At 35.1% G+C, this 25,696-nt stretch overlaps 1 protein-coding gene across 4 annotated transcripts in view; it reads right to left on the bottom strand.

Annotated features, from left to right (window-relative positions):
• Positions 1 to 25,696, bottom strand: part of LOC134529327 (protein son of sevenless) — a 386,073-nt gene that overhangs the window by 144,824 nt on the left and 215,553 nt on the right. For all 4 annotated transcript variants that reach the window (XR_010074532.1, XM_063363274.1, XM_063363275.1 and 1 more), the window contains exon 17: positions 21,086 to 21,241. Coding sequence is in view for 3 of the 4 variants with exons in the window: in XM_063363274.1 (XP_063219344.1) it covers positions 21,086 to 21,241 (156 nt within the window). In the remaining variant the exon portion in view is untranslated. The remainder of the gene's footprint in view (positions 1 to 21,085; positions 21,242 to 25,696) is intronic.

The following is a 25,696-nucleotide window of genomic DNA, read 5'->3' as shown; positions in this document are numbered from 1 at the left end:
CACTACAAAATGGGCTCTATTATCACTGCACTACATTTTAAGAGCTTCTATTCGAGAATAAAGAATTGCACTTTCATTATGGGCATCTTCTAAAATTTTCTTTTTTCTTGCCTGAAGCTCTGCAAGTTCAGCAGCAATTTTACATTTCAAGATGTTAGTTTCTGCTTTTCCTTGAGAAAGCTCCTTCTGCTTTTGCAAATAGTCTTTAAAGTTGGAGTGTGCATTACGGGCTGCATGTATAAGCTGCTTTTTTACAGGGAAATCATCAATTCCTCCAGCTGCAGAGACACTATCATGAATTCTCCTTTGAGCTACGAGAGAAATTTCTTGTTGATTTTCCACCAGACATTCCTTGTTTACAGAAAATCCTCTTTCCAGAGCAGCATTGCCATGTGAAAAGATGAAATCATCTTCAGGAAAGGTGCCAAAATTTTTGTTTCCTCAAATGAACAAATTTTCAACTGATCAAACCAAAACTGATCAAGGCGAAATTTACTGCGTGTGTATATCTTCACATTTTCTTGCACCAACTTTACAGCACACACTAGCTTGAATTCTCTACAAATTTTATCAGCTTGCACTCCAGAAATCCAGTTATTGCAAACAAAATGTTCTAGTGCAGCCGCCAGTCTCTTATTTGCCAAATTTGGAATACAAACTATTGAAGGGTCAATGAATGAAATGCTCCTAGTCAAACTGAGAGTAAGTGGAAAGTGATTCAAAATCTTCTTCACAAGTTCTTGTAGGCACTTAGAACATTCATGCCTGAATAACTCAATGTCTTTCTGTGTTAAGTTTTTTCAGAATGCAATGCTGCTTTTGTTCCAAAACCCAGGTCAACGTTTTTGTGAGACATAAGATTTGTTCCCGATAAATCAATGGCAGACAAGGGTTTGGATTCAATTACTTCAGGTTTAACAAACCTTATCATAAGATTTTTAACAACAGCAAAAAAATCTGAGTAAAGAAAAGGAGCCATTGGTTTATTGGTCTGAAATTCTTTCAGAAAAAGTTCAATTTCAGATGCCACAGAAGAAAAAAATGCAAGTTTAGGACCAAGCAATTTATCACGAAGAGCATTCTTAACCACCATAAAGCTTGCACACTTTGGTTCGGACTTTGAACAAAGTGACTGAATGTATTTGTGCAAATGGGGCAGTAATTTCAAGGCTCTGTTTGCTACACACACATTATCTAACCAACGAACTGCACAAAATTTCAAAGGAAACAAATCTGATCCTGTTATGCGGTTAAATTCTGCACGACGACTAGGGCTATTGTAAAAAAGATTGTGAATTGCACGCAAAAATGGAATAATTTCCCATCCCGTTCCTTTCATTGCTGTCTTGAAAGCACAGTGCAATGAATGCAGACCACAAGTGCCAATATCCAAAATTACACCTTCATGCGGACGTCCTTCTTTTAAATCTTCTCTTAGATCTTTTAAAAAGCGTAATTTCACATTCGGACCATCCATAGATACTTGAAGTATCTTGTGTAAAAGAGCAGAAGTTAACGCAGCACTTTTGAATGCATAAAGTAAATCTGCTGCAGTTGAGTGACCGAAGAAAACAGAGGTTAAGTAGCGAGTACAAGTCACATTCTTGACATTGTCCCAATACCGCACCGTTAAATCCATCTGCTGTTTTTGCACAACCTTATTTAAACTTTCATCAAAACCGATGACAATATGTGAACAATTTGATATAGCAGCTTTGAGATCTCGCTCGAGTTGTGGCGCCAAGCCATGAACAATAGTGTAAGATACTTTTATTTATTTATTTATTTATTAATATTGTAACATGCTCACCAACAGCCGAGGGCTTTTGCAGTGGGCACGACACATATATACAAGGACAACATATAAACAATACAAACAAAATACAAACATACAAATAAAGTTAAAATTATAAGTATTAAAAATAAACATCAAATATTAAAATGCATAAAAAGAAATACAAAACATAGACATTATAATGAAATTACTAATTGCAGGCTTATGTAAAAATGATAAAAAAAAAAAAAAAACACTATATAGGTTGTATCAAAATTCATGTTACAACGATTGAGGGTAGAAAGCTCATATTATTTGCAACCATTTTTGCCAACAAACATGTTGCGGGAAACGCGTAAATAAGCCCCTGTAGCCCCAGAAAGAGTCAGCGTAGGCAACCCGTTGGGCTTTGTGCGAGACAGACGATGCTGTGGTGAATTACGTGTTCACGATGCCGGGCAGCGCTCGAGAGGACTGTACGATGTCGAATGATGACCCCCGCCCCTTTTTACTTCCATTGGTGGCGCCCTCACCTCTTTTCTTCCGTTCGTGCCGTGCCATAGCACTGCGCAGCGTGACATCGCAGTGTCGCAGTGTGTTTTGATATCACTGGTGGTCTGTCGTTGACTGATCTGTCGTACAAGCAAACTCGTGGTGTCATTTCTTTAGCTGTGGTTCTGAAAAGGGCGACGTTATAGTGGAGCTCAATGGAGTACATGTTTAGTGAGTACACGGATATGCTGCTTGTTTACGGGGAAGCTAGAGAAATGGACGAGCCGCCTGTCGTCTGTACGAAGAACGATATCCGGGTCGTAGGATTCCAGCTCACACCATGTTTGCAAGACTTACTCAGCGAATGCGTGATACTGGTACATGTGCCATCACAAGACCAAATGCTGGTGCTCCACGCAGGGTTCGTACTCCCAGTTTTGAAGAAGATGTACTTTAGAGATTTGAGGAGAGTCCGGATACAAGCACAAGGGCAGAAGTTTCCGATATGGACGCTGACAAAATGGCTGTTTGGCGAGTTCTTCATGAGCAACTCTTGTACCCGTACCACCTTCAAAAAGTGCAACACATGGGTCCGGCGGACTATCCTCTTCGCATGACCTTTTCTCATTGGTACATCTAAGAGTATTGAGGAACCCCGTGTTAGTGGTTTTATTTAGCGATGAAGCCAAGTTCACTCAAGACGCTATTCTCAATTCGCACAACAGTCATGTTTGGAATGATGTCAATCCGCATGCAACGTGTGTTACAGCTCGCCAGGAACGTTTTTCAGTTAATGTGTGGGCCGGTATTGTTGAGGGCGTACTCATCGGGCCTTTTTTTCTTCCGCCAGGACTTACCGGCCCCGGATACCTCCACTTCCTTCAGAACGAACTACCAGGTCTTCTTGAAGAGGTTCCATTGCATGTCCGACATGTGATGTGGTACCAACATGACGGGGCACCACCTCATTTTTCCCTGCAAGTGCGAGAGTATTTAAACCAAACATTTCCAAATCGATGGATTGGACGAGCGGACCCTGTCGCATGGCCGCCAAGGTCACCGGACCTAACCCCGTTAGATTTCTTTCTGTGGGGTTACGTAAAAGGGCTTATCTACGCTACGCCAGTAGAAACGGTAGAAGAGCTTACACAGCGAATCATTGAAGCGTTCAAAATCATAAGGTCGACTCCACACATGCTCCAGCGTATCCGTGAAAACATGATTCACCGTTGCCACCTCTGTGTCGCTCAAGGTGGGCGTGTTTTTGAGCCGTTGCTTTAGGCTGTCACGTTGTTAAAACGTATGCAACAATTTCAATGTTGTGAAACAAAGCCGAAGCTGTGATTGATTTCAGAGTGAAATTAAAATCTGTGCCACGATTAAAAAGGTTATTTCTCACTCGAACGCCCGTACATCCACAACATAACACACTACAACGGGTTGTCTACGCTGACTATCTGGAGCTACAGGGGCTTAACTACGCGTTTCCGGCAACATGTTTACTGGCAAAAATGGTTGCAAATAATAAGAGCTTTCTACCCTCAAGCGTTGTAACATGAATTTTGATACACCCTGTATAGCTACACTTTTACAGATTAAGATGATCAATTTTATTGAAATTAGAAATGAGTCGAAAAATTATATCATTCTTTTTATGGTATGTACATAGGGTAGATGTTAAACGGCTCTTAAATTGGGGAATTCTAATGCCAGTATTATCAAGAATGAACTATCAATTACATTTTGAACAGTAACAGTTTTTAATAAATATATAATCCAGATAGATACGGCATTCAGAAAGAGAATCTATTGTAAGCTGAGAGAAGTTGTTAAGTTTAATTATTTTATAAAATTTATTCTGAATGGATTCTAATTTATTGCTATCAGAAGCATTAATTGAATTCCAAATAACTGAACAATATTCTAACTTAGACCTAACAAGTGATAAATAAAGACAAAGAAGAGAGTCACCGTTTGTAGCATAGAAAGTAATATATTTGATTAATGCTAATGTTCTATTTGAACTAGTAACTAAGTAATTTACATGCAAGTGAAAATATAATTTTGAGTCAAGTAGTATACCTAAATCTTTTATAGAAGAAGTGATTGGGATTATTTTATTGTTAAGAACATAATCATATTTTACAGGATGATATTTCCCTGTGAAGGAGATAATTTTTGTTTTACTTGTGTTAAGAGTTACTAAATTTAATAAGCACCAATTATTAATTTCATGTATATCAATTTTAAGTAACAAGCAGTAATGGATAGAGTTAATACTTCTGGAAATTTTAAAATCATCGGCAAACAATACACCACTCGAATGTTTAGGTACAAATGTAATATAATCTATGAAAATGTAGAAAAGTAATGGAGAGAGTGTGCCACCCTGCGGGACCCCAGATGGAACTTTAAAATATGTAGAAGAACTGTTGTTGATGGAAACAAAAAAAGCACCTATTATGAAGGTAGTCGGAAAACCAGGTTACAAAATTGCCACATAAACCAAATTTAGCAAGTTTACTGAGTAAAATATCATGGTGAACAATGTCGAATGCTTTCGCAAGGTCAATGTAGCAGGCATCTACCTGACCCCTATTCGTTACCTCATAGTAAATAGGATTTAGAAAGGACACAAGGTTGGTTGTTGTGGTCATACCAGTTCTAAAACCATGTTGTGAAGGAGACAGTCGGTTTTTAATTGGGAAATTTAAAAATTTAAAGATAACTTTTTCAAATATTTTAGACAATCCATTAAGGATAGAAATAGGACGGTAGTTAGATACCTTTAATTTAGAACTGCTTTTGAGAATGGGAATTACCCTTGCTATTTTCCATTTGGTGGGAAACGTTTGACTTTTCAAACTCACGTTAAATAAATGTTTAAGAAGTGGTGTTAATATGTATGAACAGCCTTTAAGAACAAAGTTAGGTATTCCATCAGGACCACACGACATAGAAGATTTTAGGGATTTAATACCCCGAAGCACAAGACTTTCAGAAATAACGGGGACCAAAATGGTATCATGGTTTGACGTTGATACATTAACATTATGATTGTGATTAGTAGATGAATATACATTAGAAAAATATTCAGCAAAGGTATTAGATAGCAAAACAGGGTCAGAGGACACAACATCATTAACGTTGAGAGAGTACTCTTCACTGTAACCATTTCTCATTATTTTTACATAGTGCCAGAAATTTTAGGATAAGACCTTACTTTGTTATATGTCGAGTCCAATTGATTTTGTAACGTTTGATTAGATATTTAACTTGCTTCTTGTAGAATGAAAATTGGGAATAGTAGATCATGTTTATTTTCTGTAATTTATGGAAGTGTTTTTTAGCTTTTAGATTAAATATTAATTCACTAAAGAACCAGCAAGGGTATTGTAGATTTTTTAGAAATATCAGGAATAAATTCATTCATACTGTTACATATGCAGTTAGAGAGTTGATTCACTAAAAAATTAACATTGGTAGATTTATAGAATAAAGACCAATCAAAGTTTTTTATGGAACTAAAGAGACCAAGATAATCCCCATTTATATATTTTTTGAAATTAGTCGAAGAATTATACTTATATGGTAAAGAGTCTAAAATTAATTTTATAAATAATGCTGGATGATAAAGTCTTCTTTTACGAGTGGATCAGTTGCTTGAGACACTTCACAGATTGATAGGTTAGAAAAAATTTAATCTAAAAGATTAGGGGGAGGCTGAGTGTTGTATTGGATAAGGCAGAGGCTTTGCTCAATTTCATTTTTACTGCAATATTGCTGTCAGGGTACATCTTGCGCTGGGTTGAAACTCTACTTTCAGCATTCCGTAATGAGTTATGTGATGTTACACAAAACAAACACCACATGACCTCTGCTCTTGTCACATCATCATTCAACAAATATGTTTTCAATAACTTTGATTCCTTTTCTACAGATGTGCATGTCCAAATACATGAGCATGCTGAAACAGCAACTGCATTTTCTAACAACTTCGTTACATTAGGTGATGGTGATAACTCTGAACCCTCAGAAACTGATGAATTATGAATAGATTCTGATGATACTTCAGGTACATCTGTTGACTTTACTTGCGAAGTTGTTTTTGATGGCCCTGTCTTGCAAAAAATTGTAACTGGGCCAATTTACTGGCTGCCTGTAATCTTTTTCAATGCTTAGCCCCAGACGCATGACTTGTGAGAGCTTGTTTCCCCATGTTGCTAAGCTCAAACTTTTGCTTGCACACATAATACCATGCAGAATAGGGATTTCTTTCAATACCCTTCACCCACGCATACATTGGGTCCTGGCTCCATTCAGCTCTGAATACCATTTTTCTAAATTTTGAAGGCGGCATGACACCTTAAGATGGGAACAAAACACGGCTGTTAAAAATTAATACTTTTTCTAAAAATGACAGCTTACATACAGAAAGTACATTTTGAGTTGATACAGAGTAACCAAAACCCTATCAAATATATGCAATCTTATCAACATACCACATCCTTACTGGTTAGGGCCTACTTCATATGAGAGTAACAGCTGAATTAATATAACCTTATTAAAAGTTATATATTATTCCTGTATTAAGTGTATACTCACAGGCAGCCTGTATCACAAACTTAATCACAGCTATAATTTAAAAAAAAAGGTTAGTTCCTTCACAGCAAAAAAAAAAAAGTTATTTGTTGTTAATTACTGTTCAAAATAACCTACAGTTAATTTAAATAAGGTTTCATTTTTTACCTGATGGTACTTTGCAATATCATTAAGTATGTTAGGTTATGTGTTGTTCCAAGAACAATAGCTAAGTTATACAAAATGTTGTTCACTTTTGGAAAAACCCACCAATTCTCACGGTTTAAAAATAATTTGATTTCCAGTTAAACATAATCCAGTAGGCCATTATGCAAAATAACTGTTTACAAACAAAAAAATAATTGCATTCATAACCTAAAATGATTAAAATGCTGGCGTGATTATTAAAAATACTGGTATTTACATCATAACCTAATTAATTTAAAAGGTTCTGTGAAATCACACACATACAGAAATACAGTGACATCATATAAGGCTCACTTACCTGTTAAATAAACAAAGCAGATCGTCGAGAAACTAAGTATAATCAACTACCATTTGGCCTCCGGAACGTTCCAGGATAACACAAATAAAAAGAGGTATAAAAAATTACAAAAAAAAAAATTTACGAAATCATTTTAAAGTCGGAAAGCATGGAGCAAAACCGTAGCATTTTAACGCACTGGGTAGTAGTTGCTGCCTAGATAGAAAGTAAAAAGATAATTATCAAATGCATGACTATAAGTACGTAACCTCAATTCACCAAAATAAATAACCACAATAAATAAAACGAAAGAAACAAATACAATAAATGCAAGCGAAAAATTGTGACGGCGTGGCTAGGCTAGCCAGGAATCGACCAGATCAACCGAGAAGCGAGATGTAGAACACGCAGTCGATAAATCGATATAAACTAAATTGCAATCTATCTTAGAAGTCTAATCTTGATGTTATAGAAAAAGAAAACAACTGTTTTGCAGACAGTAACATCCAACGAAAACAAAGCTTTGAAAAGTGCAGTTTCTTCGAAATGTCAATAATTATAAGTAAATTACAGTGACTGCAGAAATGTTTAAAACTCATATACTGTGAGATACCTAGACTAATTTAAAGATACAGCACAAAAAATTCCAGGTGTTTTTTAAAAATTCCCTGACTTTTCCCGGACACTCAAAATTCCCTGACAATTCCCGGTTTTCCCGGTCGCTAGACACCCTGTTAAAACATCTAAGAGTCTGAAACTTACACATATATAGAGGAAGAAGCTTTAGTATTTATGTTTGGTTGCAGCACAACAGAAACGTGTCATGTTGTTTACTGCATTTGCCCAAATGGCATTTCTGCCCTTTGAAAAAAAAGTCTTGTTTGGTAACATGTTGAAGCACACACTCATTTTGTCCCTGCTAAAAAACATTATCTAGACTGTACTGGTCAAGTCTTGGCTGTAAATACTCTAACCAATCTAGAACTTTGTCATCATTCAATGCTGTCGACTCGCTCCACACAGTTTATAAAACATGATTATTGTGAGCCCTAAACCGCTGCAACTAACCATTTATAAATATAAAGACTGAAATTCCTAGGTGCAACACTTGATAACCTGCCTTTTGATAAACTAAAATCAGCAAGTTTGCTGCACACATTTTATAATACAATTGCTGAAGACTGTTCTCTATTCATGTTTAGGTACATGCAATTGTTTTCTTTAATATAACATAGAGGCAGCATCACCAAAATCTTCAATTTTTTTTAAACTGTTTTTTAACACTGTGAATACTGACAGCAAAATATTATATTCTTTAGCAATTTCATTAAGTTTTATTAATTGCTTCATCCAATATAATATACATATTTACAGCTTCACTTGTAATGTGAATTCATTATGTTTAGGTTTCATGAAAATTATCTAACTGCAATTAAAACATTTAGAAAACATGGTTCAGTATAACAACTACACGTATGTTTACAAATGGAAATGTGTATGGGTTGTGAAGACATGCATCATAGGAGGCATTGTAGCAATTAGGCCAGTAGCATTAGACACAAAAATCAATCAATTCGGAAATAATTCCTATAAAAATTTTGTTTTGTTATAATGGCTTCATATGACTATCCTAGGTTTTCCCCTTTGGGGCAGCTGTGGAAATGAAGTGGGGGATAAAAATGTACCTCCAAAAGGTGTGTTTTTATGGTTTTTCTCTAATATCTCATAAACTAATCAACAATTTGAAAAAGTGCTTCAAATAAAAGTAGCAGAGCATTAAATCCTGCTTCAAATGAAAAGAAGAATGAATTTTTCGGCCAACCCGTTACCAAGCTACAGTAAATCAAAGTTGGACCAATTTTCAAAAACAGTGGAAATGGTTGGCATTTTAGAAAATATCTTATTCAAAGATGATGAATGGGCCAATTGGGCAAATACTTCAGTATAGTACTAGAGTACACTATAGTAATAATACATTATAGAGTATTAATTGTGATAAAAAAAAGTGAGTGAGTCTTTCAGTACTCGCCAGAGATGTGTAAACATGTAACCTTGGTAAAAAGCAAATATATGTGTTTTCATGTTGCAAGTAAACTTATAATACGAAACTCGGACACAAAACTTAACACACCCGAGTGTGATAAATGTTCGAAAAGTATAAATTTTAGGGAAAAACTGTATAAATTTTTTTTCTTTTTAAAATGTAACTAAAATTCTGTTTAATAAGAATGTATAATTAACTTCTCAGGGATAGCCTAATAACAGTAGTACCAATATCTATACTAATATTATAAAGCTGAAGAGTTTGTTTGTTTGTTTGTTTATTTGTTTGAACGCGCTAATCTCAGGAACCACTGGTCTGATTTGAAAAATTCTTTCAGTGTTGGATAGTACATTTATCGAGGAAGGCTATAGGCTATATGATATTATCAATAACATTAGCGATCCTTACTAAAAGTCCAATTTAGAATCAAATGCATTCGAGGGGGTTAGATATAACATGCAGTACACGTACGAAGTGTGTGTTAAAATGCCGCAGGCGCTAGAAGTTGCCACGCACTAGATGCCTTATTCTTAATTTTCCCATACATAGTCCAGTCAATGAATGCTCAAAAGGAGGGTGTAGAGGGAAATGGAAGGAACACAATTTTTGACTTTGGGAATTTGTTTGGACTAGTAAGGAGGTAAACATACTAAAAGTCCCCACTTCTAGGTGGTGAGCGGGAGGGAGGGGGCATGTAGAAGGTCCCTTTTTTCGGTTTTTCTCTTATATCTCGGAAACTAGTAAAAAGACCAATCCATACTAAAATAAAGCTGATAAAATTTTCCACAAAATTTATTCGTTTCAATTTTTCTCTATCTCGCATAGTTTATGAGATATTTGCGTTCAAATTCGCTTATTTTTAGGGGAGGAAATTTTTTTCTTACATTTTTTGCCCTATTTGACTAGATAACCTTTTATCCGTTCGTAGCACGTAAAGGTCATGCAGAAAGAAAAATGTATAGAATTAAATTTTCTTTAAGAAAAACAAAACATTTTTATTTTATCTTCAATCATTGTAAAGTTAGAGCAATTTTACCTTTTTATGTAAATTGTGAGATTTTTCAGAATAGTTTAACTTCCGTATTTTTTGTTATTCCACTGCTCTAACTATATATAAGTTAATATGTACATATTTATGTGTATTACAATTACATCTGATCTCTAAACAGTTCCCCTTCACCCTGTGTTCAGCCCGGGCAAAGCTGGGTACTGCAGCTAGTATAATATATATTAAATAATAAATGTGATAGCAAGTTTAATAACACCTATATTTTGTTATCCAGGAAAATAGTGTTGGGCCACAAATGGCGTCAAATATATTTAACGTTTTTTGTTTCTTTAAACATTACGAACGCAGCACTATCTAAAATTGTTTAGGGACAAACATATTGGCTAAGAATATTTAACATTTTGTTGGTTCTTTAAATAATCACAAAAATTGCGCTACCTTTGAGTATTTTTCAAAATAAAAGTTGTAATTCATTAGATAACCAGCTGTAACCGTGGTGCTGTGCTCAAAACAAAACCATAATTATTGATAATAAATGTCCGGCGGAAGCGTCAGGCTAATTATCTAAAAGAACTTGCCAGAGGGGCACAGCCCACTTACAAACACAATTTAAAATTAACCTCCCTGACAGTAGGAAAGGTTACGTGGATTGTGGTTTCAAGTAGCAGCAAATGAAAACACTCGTATGGTTTGGTTTCATTAGAGGCTTTTACTGTTGATTAGTAGTTTAGTATCTTGTCATTGATAGGTTTCTTACATTAGAAAATATCTTACGGCATTACAGCCATTACAAACAAAACTGCTAACAATGTCAGATTCTTATTTTTGATACATTACATTGAGTAACTAACGAATAAAAGAAAGAAGAAAGAGGGGCCGGGGGGGGGGGGGGGGGGGAACACCATTTCATACTATGCTATGTTCAACTGTTTAGGAACATTGAGCTCGCAGGCTCATCAAACAAATATATGTGTTTAAAATACAATATTTTATAATAATATGGAAAACGTCCTAAAACTGGCGGAGTTATAAACTGTTCTTCACTTCTTTTTGAGGGGTGCCGAAAGATGGAGGGAGACTCCGTTATAGAGGCTCACGAGTTACAGGTTGAGGTGCAAAATGTGGCGCCGGAACTGGGCCGCCATCTTGAACTGGTCTGGGGTCCTTGAAGTACTCTGGGATTCTGGAACCCTCTGGGATTCTGGAACCCTGCCTGTAACCAATAATCCACCTGGATTAGCTTGGTTAGCAGGCAGTTTATGACGGGCGAAGTTAAGCCCAAAAAAAAGGCAACCTAACAGGTTTGTGTGGGGCGAAGTGCAGCTTACCTTAGCTGGCAGGGTGAAGTAGATAGTGGCTGTCCCTGGGGGTGATCCGGGGATGCGCGGCACGGGAGCTCGCGGTAGCCATAGAAGAAATAGTTATGGCGAAAACCAAAGAAAACTAAAGTTAAACTTGACTATTTGGGCAGCTACTAAGAAAAACTAAAAAAAAATCTAGGCGACATGGCCTGGCTCAGAAGCAACTACATTATTGCCGAAAGCGGATCACGATAGCTGCTGGTCGTTACTGCGACTTGTTGCAAAGATGCGCGCTGGACGAGAGCTGCCCTCAAAATCCCTGAAAATGGCGCCGGGACGCTAACTTAAACTTTAGTCCCGTCGTCTGTTCCTCTGGAGGAGGGGATCGGGAACCCCGAAGTGCTCCGAAGGGCTCCGAAAGAAAAAAAAAAGGGCTCCAGCGACCTATCGACTGAGTGTGAGGTCGACTGTTTCTCCTGGAGGGGATAGGGTGGTCAGTAGTGTGCTCTCGCTCTCAGCTGGTTCGTCCTTTCGTCGATAGATGGTGTAGGCATGCAGGTCGGAGTCTCGCAGAGACCATCGCGGCACTTGATGGCCGCCATTTTGCAAGTGGGGGGGGGGGGATTTTGGCCTTGAGAGGGGACATTGCCGCGGCTGGCCGATGACCGCTGTGGACCAGGATGGGGTGGGGGGTATGTCCGGTGAATGACCTGCCCTGGGAGAATTCGCCGGCCAGACGTCGGGACGTGCGGCGGAACTTGAAAAAAGGACACCAAAACGTGTTAGAGACCGCAAACTTCAGCACACCTCCGAGAAGGGGTGGGGGTGACCATGGGAAGCTTAGGGCGGCTACTTTCGTCACGCGTAGCGCTAAACTCGTGACGAAACGCGACGGCCAGTGGATACCGTTGCTGATGATAGTCCTGTAGTCGGCTAGACCCAGCAAATTTGGTGGGAAACGGTGGTGAGAGCACTATGCTGCTCAACAAGGTAACCTGCCGGTACACTTGACCGAACAAGTTTGGATGGGGCGAAAGCGTAAAATTAAAGTTATAAAAAAATTTAAAATTTTGTAAAACCAAAAAAATAAAAAAAATCGTGCCTAAAGTAGCACTGATTCGGCACACAGCTATGGAATTGATTTTCAACAAAGAATTATATTAAAATACTGCCCATCTTTATAAAATTCACTAAAAAGTTAATGCTATAAATTTTCTACACTAAAATATTAGCCTGAAACATTTTAAAACACACAACATCAAGTATGTTTTGTGTATTTGTTTTTGACTAAACAATTGAAATTAGTCTGTAAATACTTCCTACAAACCAACCTTAAACTTATTGAGATGATTCAACAACACACACATATATATATATATATATATATATATATATATATATATATATATATATATATATATATATATATATATATATATATATATATATATATATATATATATATATATATGTAAGGTGGTAAGGTGTCTGCAACGTAAGCACTAGATAAATGGTTCAAATCTCGTATATATATATATATACATATATACATATACACACACACACACACACACACACACACACATATATATATATATATATATATATATATATATATATATATATATATATATATATAGAGGTAAGGTGGTAAGGTGTCTGCCACGTAAGCACTAGATAAATGGTTCAAATCTCGTGTGTGTGTGTATGTATATATATATATATATATATATATATATATATATATATATATATATATATATATATTTGAACCATTTATCTAGTGCTTACGTGGCAGACACCTTACCAACATTTTGCCAAAATTACTGAAAAAATTTGGGGTGAATATGTGTTATAAATATTGTAAAGCCAGTTTATTGTTGTACCTAATTCTAAACTTGGGATTACTTTTTAATATGACTATTTTAATTTACCAAAAATATTCCAGGGTAGTTTCATCATCAAAGTTGAATTAGGCACACCAACACGTTTGGTATGTACCCTAACATTTAATAAAGTGACAATAAAGGGGTTAATGTTGCTACATGTGTGTCCACCATCTTTTAGAGTTTCCTGTCAATTCTGCGCAGACTCCCCCTCGAGGTCTCTCCTCTATACCCCACATTCTAATTTCAGTATACGACAGTAAACCTTTGGTGCCAGACCTCCTGCGGTTTAGCCAATTTTTTTTCCAACTTTCCAATTTGGACAGTTATGTGATCAACCTGTTTCCATGTGATACAATATGACAGACACATGGACTGTGTGTGAAGAGACAAAAGACGAGGATGAGGCAGTGACTGTGTAAGCAAGAGGAATCAGACGTTGGTTGAGTGGAGTAAGAAGCGAGGTGATGGGAAGCATACTCAATTCAGAGATGTGAGACTGTAAAACTATATGTCACATGTCATAAATCTTACACCAGGGAGAAGAGAATGTGGCTGCTGCAATGAAAGCACGTGGGAGTGGAGTACGTCAAACCTGAGCAAGTCAGTCTTCGTTCAATTTGAAAACACTTTTTTTTTTTTTTGTAAGAAGGATGCCAGTACTGGGCAACGATTTTTGACCACCCTCTACGGAGGTAGAACAGGGGACAATCTGGACAAACTGCGGTTTGACCTGTTTGCCAAATCACTCATCAAATCAAAATTCAATTTGGCTTTCCTACCACCAACCACAGAAGCAGCTCGCCAACATTGTTTCATAACCTACTTCCAAGTTCAAATGTGGTAAGGGAACTAGATGGAACCTCTTCCGTGGGGATGGCAGCAGTCCAACTTTGAACTTGCCCCTGTTCCTACCTTTAAGGAACAAGCTCTGCAGTCGCTTCTGACAAAGTGCGGCAAAGGGTGTGCAGTTGCTTGCAGCTGCAGGAAGGCAGTTTGAAAGGTTCGAAAATTTGTGGCAGTTGCAAGGTGACCTCCTGCACAAACACCCTTCAACCGGATGAATTATTCAAAGATGGCGAAGGAGATGCGGACGAAGACCTTGATATTATAACTGACAATGAATCCGAAGAGTCAGACATTGACCAGTAAGACGAGCCCAGTGGCTCAACGGTAGAAAAACGTCAAAGATTTTAATTTTATTTTACAACATATATCCTGTAAAGCTTATATTTACCCATTATGTATATATGATTAATGTATTTAGTGTCAATTTTTAATGTTAATATAAATATACTAATTTTGTATTATATACTATCCTGTTTCTGACCCACTTATATATCTGAGGTTGAAACAACTATTTTATTTTATGTTAGCAATTGGTTTAATTGGTCCATTCCTCATTTTTAATGATATTTTCAAAAACCTGAAGTTGAAACCAACTTTTTTCATTAATGTTGACATTTGGTACAGTTGGTCCAATTGGCCCATTTATCATTTTTTAAGAAGATATTTTCTAAAACCTGAAGTTGAAACCAACCAAAAATTTGAAAATTGGTCCAACTTTGACTTGCTGTAGTTTGGTAGTGGATGGTCCAAACAATTCATTCTTGGTCCCATTCGATGCAGAATTTAATGATCCAAAATTTTTATATGAAATACTTTTATGATAAATAGGTAATTTTTTAAGATATTTGAGAAAAACTTATGTTGAAACAAATTTTTTTTTTAAATGTGAGAAACTGGTCCACCTTTAACCAACTGTAGTTAGGTAGCGGGTGGTCCAAAAAATTTGCTCTTGGTTTCATTCAATGCAGAATTTAATCTCAGCCACTTTTATTTGGAGCATTTTTACAAAATTTTGATTAGTTTAGTAAGTATAAGTGAAAAACTGCAAAAACACCCCTTTTGGGGGTACATTTTTACACACACCACTTTTCCACAGCTTCCCCAAGGGGAAAAACCTAGGTTAGTCATATTGGATCACAAATGAAGCCATTTAAACATAAAAAAAAAACATTTTGTACAAATTATTTCAGAATTGGGTGTTTAAAGCTACTGAACTAAATACTTTATGCCCTATTTTTATTTAAAAAATTGAACACCTTATAACATTTCGTTATATACAAAAAATAAAAAAAGAGATGTTAAGCGCCAATTGTAGTTTTTGTTTTATTTTTCAAAATAGAATGCACAGACAAATCCAATCTCTTTTAAAATTTTTCTCACTCATTCAACTCGTACATCCGCCTGTCGAGAATTGCTTGCAGCTCGGGCAATGAGAAATAACAAAAAATAATGTGTGTTAAGCCCTTCAGTAAAATCTTACTGTAAGTACACAAAATCAGTGCGGCCTCAAACGTGGCCGCACCCAGCGAAAATGAATTTCACCTTGAGCCAGATGGCGACGAAGATGGTCACAATTTCTAATTAAATGGCCGAATGAAAATAAAAATGTTAGGTTAACTTAAAACTCGGCATGGCTCTGACCACCAACGTTACATTTTCTATCCCACAATTCTCCTACATATTTTGTAAGAAGTCACCGAACGTGCCCTCCTGGTGCAGCGATCGACCGACGACTGGTGAAATCATGGCATTGGCTTCTCCACGCAGGAAGGGCAGTCACATGACCTCACCGACCAATCACATACACTCTTCATTCACACTAACAATTACAAGCCAGTCAGAACCCAGAACATATACACTGAAAAACCATTTCCACACATAGAAACAGGGGATTCACTTTCTCCTTCTCTGGAGGAGAACTACTCTCCCACAGTGTTAGAGTAGTTCTCCTCCAGTTTTCACGCAGTGACGAGATATCGTTTCTGTCCCTTTCTTGGTGGGGAATCACCGTTTCTATCTCACTCGCACTCATAGGTCTCATATACCTGCCTCTTTCTAATACATCCCACACCAAGTCCATTGTTCTAGAACATTATGTAACAGCAATCATAATACAAATTAATTGACAAAATTAAACTTATTTAGAAAAACCTGAAAAAGTAGGCCAAAACAGGCAAAAATCCAGTACAACCACTTATTTGTGAACAATTACATAAAAAAATAGTAATGATTTAAAATGTCTGTTAAAATACAAAGTACATTCTTAAAACACACAGCAAGTGCAAATATCAACCCTAAAATACATAAAAACGGTAAAATATTCTTATTTTAAGAAATGTTTACATTCATGAAAATAGTTTAAAAGAAAAATATTTAGTTGGGAGGGCAGGGGTCTCGCAACGTTACAGCCTCATCACCTATTAAATCTGAATGTATATCACACACATATCCATTTCACTTAAAAAATAAAATATTACATCTACACCACTTAAGCTACCAACACCACTGAAATAGTAAATTTTTTTAAATCTAGAATTTTCATGATGGTGACTTAAGAAGACCAATTTTCATTTTATTTTCTGCAATAGTGAAATTAGTAATAACCACCTATATATTTGCATGATCAGTACCATGAGTGAATAAACCAACTTAGTTTTTCATATTAACCACATTTAAATAAACAAACTGCTTAGCATTAAAATACCTAAGTTGTTTTGTAATAATGAGGCTATATTGTATGTTTTATGCCACCATAACTCCTGTTTTGTTCTGGAGTTTTGTGTTTAACTTTATTTGTTGACATGTTAACTAAAGTGATAATATAACCCCTGGTTTACTTTTGATGAACAGCTGACAGGATGAACATAGCAAGCTTAAAATCACAGTCAGTGCTGGCACTATTGTTAATGCTTTTCTTTCTCTATACAAACTATTTTTTTTACAGCAGTTTTCAATTTCTAATGTAATATAAGGCTGCTAGTGTACATTTACTTTCAATTAAAAATACATATTTTTTCTGACTGCAAATTATTCTTCAGTTATTTGCCATATTTAGCTATCTGGACAGCGTGTTTCTCAATAAATTCCAAATACTTAAAGGAGAAATGTATTTTTGTATGTTTAGTACGGCGTCAACCAGTTAAGGTCTCACTAACTGTTTAGCAGGCACTTTTCAAGATATCTAATACAAATAAATAAAAAATCTATATCATAATTTATGGCTGTGATTGCTGAGGCATTGTTCTCCTGGTTTGATCCTAACCCAAGGAATAAGCTCAGAGTCTGTTACCAAGTATTTCAATGCTCACATAGAATCAGGGACTGGAAGTAACGCGCTACTAGTAACGACGTTATTTGTAACAGTTACTTTTTATGGTAACGATCGTGGTAACGCAATAAATTAAGTTTTCAGTAACTGTAACTGTAACTGAATTACATTTTTCTGCCTTAAAGTAACGATAATTGTCGTTACTTCTTACGTTACATTTTTTTTAATGTATTTCTTATTGAGCAACAACGATTTGTTAATTTTTTCAAACCCAGAACCAAAATCCCGACAAGCATATTATTTGCGATGGTATTGCTTGTACTTGTAAAACTGCTGTTGGCTAGCCTGCGCTCGTATTTTGATTGTCATTTATTTAATATTTGCGACATGCGGATTTACTGCTGTGATGTTTAATTAATTAACCTACCTGTGCACATGCACGAAAGCAATGACAGAATCTAATGAAGCGAGAAGCCGAGAAAGCAGTCCAGAATTTTCGTTGCAGTGGCCTTCATATTCTAATTTTTTTTCGAATTTCGGTCGAGTGATAAAAATAACCTTATTGTGAAGTGCTTATGTGGTTCTGCGAACAATTTTGTACTGTAAACTAATTACTCAATGTAATTTAAGACCTATTTAAAAATTTTCAGTTTAAATAAACATATATCTTTACTAAACACAATATGTTTTATTAGCTTTTAATTATAACAATATTACGTATCACATTTTTAGTTTTTCACAAAGTAACTGTTAAAGTAACTTACAGTTACTTTTCTCAGAACTGTAACTGTAACTGGTTTATTTTCAGTAGTGTAACTTGTAGTTGTAACAGGGTTACATTTCCAATGGAGTATTTGTAACTGTAACTGAGTTACTTTTTAAAAGTAACTTTCCGGTCCCTGCATAGAATCTTGAAAGCTTCACTGACTCAAGTCCATGCACCATTGGGCAACTAAAAGATACATTTACCTTTTTATAAAACAAATGTGCAAAACTAAATTTAAAATTTAAAAAAAATTTTAACAAAGCCCTGGACTTTGAATTCTTTGACAGTAATTAGGCTGTTTGAGGAAGGATGGCCTTCATATTCTAATTTTTTTTCGAATTTCGGTCGAGTGATAAAAATAACCTTATTGTGAAGTGCTTATGTGGTTCTGCGAACAATTTTGTACTGTAAACTAATTACTCAATGTAATTTAAGACCTATTTAAAAATTTTCAGTTTAAATAAACATATATCTTTACTAAACACAATATGTTTTATTAGCTTTTAATTATAACAATATTACGTATCACATTTTTAGTTTTTCACAAAGTAACTGTTAAAGTAACTTACAGTTACTTTTCTCAGAACTGTAACTGTAACTGGTTTATTTTCAGTAGTGTAACTTGTAGTTGTAACAGGGTTATATTTCCAATGGAGTATTTGTAACTGTAACTGAGTTACTTTTTAAAAGTAACTTTCCGGTCCCTGCATAGAATCTTGAAAGCTTCACTGACTCAAGTCCATGCACCATTGGGCAACTAAAAGATACATTTACCTTTTTATAAAACAAATGTGCAAAACTAAATTTAAAATTTAAAAAAAAATTTAAACAAAGCCCTGGACTTTGAATTCTTTGACAGTAATTAGGCTGTTTGAGGATAGGATATCACACTCTTTTTACCAGATTATAAGGCATAGACTACTAACTTGTAACAGAGAGAGCCATTGGCACATCCACAACATTATGAAATACATGTAACAACTGTTAAACTACAGGGTAATTATAAAGTCCGTGAAAAATTTCAAAAAATCGGTACAGTGAAATGGCTAAGAATTATGTAAGAAATTATATACCACGTGAAAGAAAAACTCTCAAAGTTTTTTTTTTCACTAGTTATAAATGTTCTGTGTGTCCACCTTGCATCACACGACACACATCTAATCGATAGTCCAATTCTGCCCATACCCGACCCAGAATATCAGGAGTGATGGTAAAAACAGCTGCTACGATGCGGTGTCTCACTTCGTCAAGGTTCTGTGGTAGAGGTGGAACATAAACACTATCCTTGATGTATACCGACAAGAAAAAATCGCAAGGTGTCAAGTCTGGTGATGGTGGTGGCCACGGGAGTAGCAATTAGTCAGCGGCCGCCCCACATCCCATCCAGCGATGTGGCAACGTCTCATTCAGAAAATCTCGTACCACATTGTGGTAATGAGGTGGAGCACCATCTTGTTGGAAGATGAAGTTCCTGCTATCAGCTTCAAGTTGTGGCATAAGCCACAATTGCAGCATGTCGATGTATGTGATACCAGTGACAGTTCTCTCAGTGAAGAAGGGGCCATAAACTGTCTTGTTTGACATGGCACAGAACACGTTAACTTTTGGAGAATCTCGACGTGTTCGAGAGTTGCATGTGGATTCTCTGTCCCCCATATGTGTGTGTTGTGTCGGTTGACTCTTCCTGAGAGATGAAAAGTGGCTTCATCACTGAAGATAAAATTTGCTTGCAAAGTCATCGTCTTCAAGACGGTTCTGCATGGCAATGCAGAACTGCAGTTGGAGCAATTTGTCATCGTGGCTGATGGTTTGCAGAAGCTGCAATTTGTACGGCTTCACTCTTAATCGCTTACGAAGAATTTTCCACACTGTTGGCTGAGGGATGTTCAATTCTGCACTAGCCCGATAAGTTGACTTCTTGGGACTCTGCACCATCAAGTCCCGTACACAATCCACTGTCTGTTGTGACACGCCCGGCCGACCCGACCGTTTTGCGTCGCACAAATAGCCGTCTTCCTTGAATTTCTTGTACCACTTCATTATGCTATTGTAAACTGGTGGTGTTTTGTTAAACTTGCCACGGAAAGCTCTTTGGACACTAACTACCGATTCTCTACGGGCGTATTCAAGCACACAAAAGGCTTTCTCTGCCTGGTTCGCAGCCATTTTCAGCAACTACATGCACTAGTGCCTCTGTCGGTTGTTTTTTAAAATAGCTTTTTGGCGCTACATTCAAAAAAACTTTGAGAGTTGTTCTTTCACGCGGTATATAATTTGTTACGTTATTCTTTTCCATTTCGCTGTACTGATTTTATGAAATTTTTCACGGACTTTATAATTATCCTGTACAACCAAAGGCTTCACATAAGACTCAGTGATGTTCCTATAGCTGTTCCACAACTAAAAATGTGTTCAAAAGTAATACACAACACTTAAGAAGCATAACTCACTGAAATAACCATTTTCTGTGCTCCATGCATTAAGAAGGGCTCCAAATAATGTTGCATACTGCCTAATAGCAATTTCATGGCAATATAGCTTTCAGATAGTTTTGCTACAAATTTATTTACGTCATAATTAATTTTTGTAGCTTAAATAAAATAATGTTCACAATGAAGGACAAATACTCACATTAGTGGTGTGTTTTATCATGCGGAGAAGATTTGGCGAGTTTTTTTCCTTGTTCTTTTTAGTCCACACACTACCAACTAGTTCTGATGGCTTGACAGCTCGATAAAGATCAAATTCCAGCAAAGTCAATTGACGGGCAATCTCAATTGGATGAAGCTACAAGAGCAAACAAAAACAGACTAAATACATTTTACTGTTATCAACAAAATGTTAAAACACAACTAATACAAAAAAAATTCAAATCACTAACTAAAAGAGCTAATGTAAAATTTTGGATTAATTTAACATACTATTCATTGCATTTTTCTTTATTTAATTTCTTATTTAATTTAAATACTGTTCTATGCCCACCAACAGTCCAACAGGTACAACAAATCCAAAACACACACAAACATATAAAATAACAGTAAGTAACAAGAAACAAAGAACAATACAAACAAATGAACAAACAGATACCACAAGGACAAATATAAAACATAACATTTTATAAAGAAAAAATAGCAAACGCAAGCAGCAAGACATAAATTTGATATAGTACAATAATGTTTTCTTGCAAGTATAAAAAAACCCTAAACATAAATATTTTGACTAAAAATTAAAAATCCAAATTTATTAGAGTTTAAATTAATCTATAAATAATATTATATTTAACTGTAAAAAGGCTGAAAAAAGTAACTATTAAATTGGGACACACTAATGCCAATATTATCTAAAATATATTTGCAATTGATTTTTGAACAATTAACTATTATAAACAAAAAGTAAATCTAAATTAGCTTTAAGTTCTTAAAGGAATGGTAAGGTAAGTTGAGGGAAATTCTTTAGAGTTATTAATTTTACAATTTTGTTTTGTATGTCTTCTATTTTATCGCTATCAGATGTGTTAATGCTATTTCATATCACTGAACAGTATTCTAATTTGAATATGATCAAGGCAAAATTAAGTGAGAGAATTGAGTGAGAGAATTGATCAGTACCAGTAGTGTGAAAGGTGATGTACTTAATTAGGGCTAACATTCTTCAGGAACTAGAAATTAAATATTCCACACGCAGATGGATGTATAATTTAGTGTCTAAACTGATGCCAAGATATTTTATAAATGATACTTTAAAAATTTAACTATTTTCAAGATTATAATCATAATTTAAAGATTAATATTTTCTGGTAAAAGATATTATTTTGGATTTTTATTGTTAAGAGTAACTAAGTTCACCTTGCACAAATTATTCATTTATTTTATGTAGTTTTTAAATAGCATGGAGTGTTGTGATTTTAATATAAATTTTGAGGTCATCACCAAAAAGTACATCAGTAGAGTGATTAAGAACTTGAGAAATGTCATCAATAAAAATATTGAAAAGTAGAGGTGACAATGTACCTCCCAGACAGACTCATATGCTTTAAACAAGGAGGAATTGTTATTAATGAATACATAGAAAGTTCTAATATTTAGATGGTTGGAGAACCAATTCACATAATTATAACTTAAAACAAAATTTGTTAACTTTCCAAGAAGTATAGAGTGATTAACGGTACAAAATGCTTTTGCAAGATCAAAGAAGCTGATATCAGCTTGCTCTCTATTATTAAATTCATTATAAATAGGATTTGGAAAAGTGATTAAATTAGTAGTAGACATTCCTGATCTGAACCCATGTTAAATAGTAGATAAAATATTTGTTAGTCGAAAATTTAACAGTTTGAGTAAACTGTTTCAAAAATTGTAACAATTCGTTTAGAAACGATATTACTCGATAATTTCTAAACATTTGATTTAGAACCATTCTTACATAAAGGAATTACTTTGCTTATTTTCCATTTATACTGAAAAACTTGGGATTTTAAACTTGAGTTATAAAAATGTTTCAAGAGCGGTACTAGTGAGTTACAGCAACCTTTTAAAACGAAATGAATGCCATCAGGACCTGTTCACCATGATGATTTTAGGGCCTGGATACCCCACAGAACAAGGCTATCAGAAATAGAAGAAATAGAAACATTGTGTCAAGGTTCTTGTTGCTGATAGGAACACTGGTATTATGGCTTGAAGTCACATATATACTATAAAAATACTGAGAAAATACACTGGGTAGTATAACAGGATCACTTTAAACATCATCATCAATTTCTAGTGAGAGGTGATCATAATTTTCACAAAAAGGCAAAAGTTTTTTGGGTTGTTCTTAATATTATTGTTGATTGATGAAATCCAGTGAAATTTAAAATGCTTTATTAGGGGGTTTAACTTGTTTCTGGAAATTGGAGGAATAAGTATAGTAGTACGGGTTGTTGTTTCTTCTGTACAGTTTGTGAAAATGTTTCTTCAATTTTAGGGCTTGTATTAATTCACTTGAAAACTAATGAGGAAATTTAGACATCTTTTTAAAGGACAAGGGGATGTAGACAATGATTATTTCTCAAAAAGCAGTATTTAGTTGATCAACAGGATGATTAACATCAAAAGGATTTATGGGTCATTCCATATCAAATCACACTGTATAAAAATGACCACCACAGAATTTGATGAAATTTAATATGAAGGTTGTCCTCATAGAGAGTAAGAAAAAAAACAATATTTTTTTTATCAAATATCTTAAACAGTTTCAAAATTACAGCTATGTAAAGGTTCCCAAAATCCGCCAAAAAAAACGTAACTGACATTTTGAAATCACCATAGCTTTTCTCTTTATTGAAATAAGAGATGGGCGTGGCATCATTTTACTCAGTTTTAAATGCTCTTTCTTTTGATGTACAACACAATATACTTTGTTATAAAAAGTTTTTGAGAAACCAAATTCAAAATTTTGATTTTTTTCAAAAAGTGCATTTTTGAACATTTAAAAAAAATTCCTATAAATAGTTTATACTTTTGGTAAGTGATTCTCGAAATCTCAAAAGTAGGAGGCTAATAGGTCATAGTTAAATAATTATTTAAAAAAAGAGTGTTTTATATGTTTTTGTTTCAGTTTAATACTATGTACCCTAACTTTACTTAATTTATTTACAATGGTGATTATTACCATGATTAATTATGTACTTAGGAGGCTTGCCTCTAAGACAACAATTTAAGTTATTTACAAAATAATATATTTTTTTAGTTAAGTTGGAAATAGTTTTTATAACTTACTTTATAATGCATTTTATTTGTAAATGTAAGGAGACACTCATAAATAACAATCAGCAGAGTCTGTTCTAGATGATATTCAAGTTATGACATGGGTAGATCTGTTGATTGTTTCATGAGCTGACAAGAGCCTCACAGTCAAGTTGAGACCGGTTCATTCTCAGTTCTCTCTTCTGTGTGTGTTATATTGTTTAGTCTGCATCTGCAGTTGGTATGAGTAAGATGTCAGTAAATAATGTAGGTGTGTAAAATTGAACAATCTTTTATGCTCAAATAAGTTAAAATATAAGTACTATTAATTCCTTAAAAGTATTTTTATATTCAGTGAGTGTTTACAAGAATATCATTTTGTAAGTACTACATTATAAACATTTATTGAAGCTCTTTGAAAAACACAATGTAAATATAATAAACTAAGCCTATATGTTGTTAGTGATATGGTCTTTTTCTAAAGTTCAAAAAATTGTTTAGAAAAAAACAATAAAAGGAACAAAAAAATTATTAAATTATAATGTTTTAACCCGCTAAACCAAACTAATCACATAATAAGAGATAAAAAGAGGCTTAGAAATGTAAAATCTTGGATATTAAGTTTATATCCTGAAATATCTAAAGAAGCCAAAATTTGTAATTATTGTAGGAAAGAAATTAGAAATTTTATGGTAGACAATACTAATCAACTTGGCCCCTCTGGCCTGTCTTTTTCTCCAATGAAAACACATTACAGATCATTTTCTTTAGAATCAAAAATTGTAATTGAACAATTGAATACATCAATAGTTAACTAGAAGAGTCTCCTATTAACGTTAAGAAAATTCACTCTATACATTATTCTACAGAGAAAGTAAAAAAGATAAACTCTGCATTAAAGCGTTAACTCTTTTTAGCAGCTGAAGATTTATCTAGTGATGATGAGAATCTAAATGAGTCAGTTTTACAAAACCTCAAAGAAAAGTTTTCTACATCAACAAATACAGTAAAACCTTTTTGTTGCGACCCCATTTGTTGCGACCACCTCTCTATTACAACCCGATTTCGAGGAACCGTGAAAAAATTGCCGAAAATCGGACAGAAAATAAGTTTCTTGTGGTGAGTAGCGTGTTACTGCGTTTCTCTTGCCGAGTGCTTCCTGTCGATCGCTGTCAGCGCTTAACAACCCCCATTCCACGTCCCTTTGCCGGCAGGGTGCAGATAAAGGTTTTTGTGGCAATGTGTTTACGTTTAGCTTTTTGCGAGTGTCTAGTGTGGTACGCAGTTAAGGCAAAGCTACCTGCTAGATTTCTCTTGATTTTGATTACTATCGGTTGACAATACACAGCGACCGACTGGATGCACGCCCGCCTCGACTTGTTTTAACTGCCGCAGTGATGTTTATTTTGACAGCTCAAGCAATTATCTTTTCCCGTCGGTTGATAGAAAAAAGTCGCTTCACCCAGCATAAAAAAAAGGCTATGCCACTTATTCCCCGCGCAGGAAACACACTGGC

This window comes from Bacillus rossius, chromosome 2 (genome assembly GCF_032445375.1).
Source record: "Bacillus rossius redtenbacheri isolate Brsri chromosome 2, Brsri_v3, whole genome shotgun sequence".
NCBI lineage: Eukaryota > Metazoa > Arthropoda > Insecta > Phasmatodea > Bacillidae > Bacillus > Bacillus rossius.
This window is presented reverse-complemented; position numbering and strand designations above follow the sequence as displayed.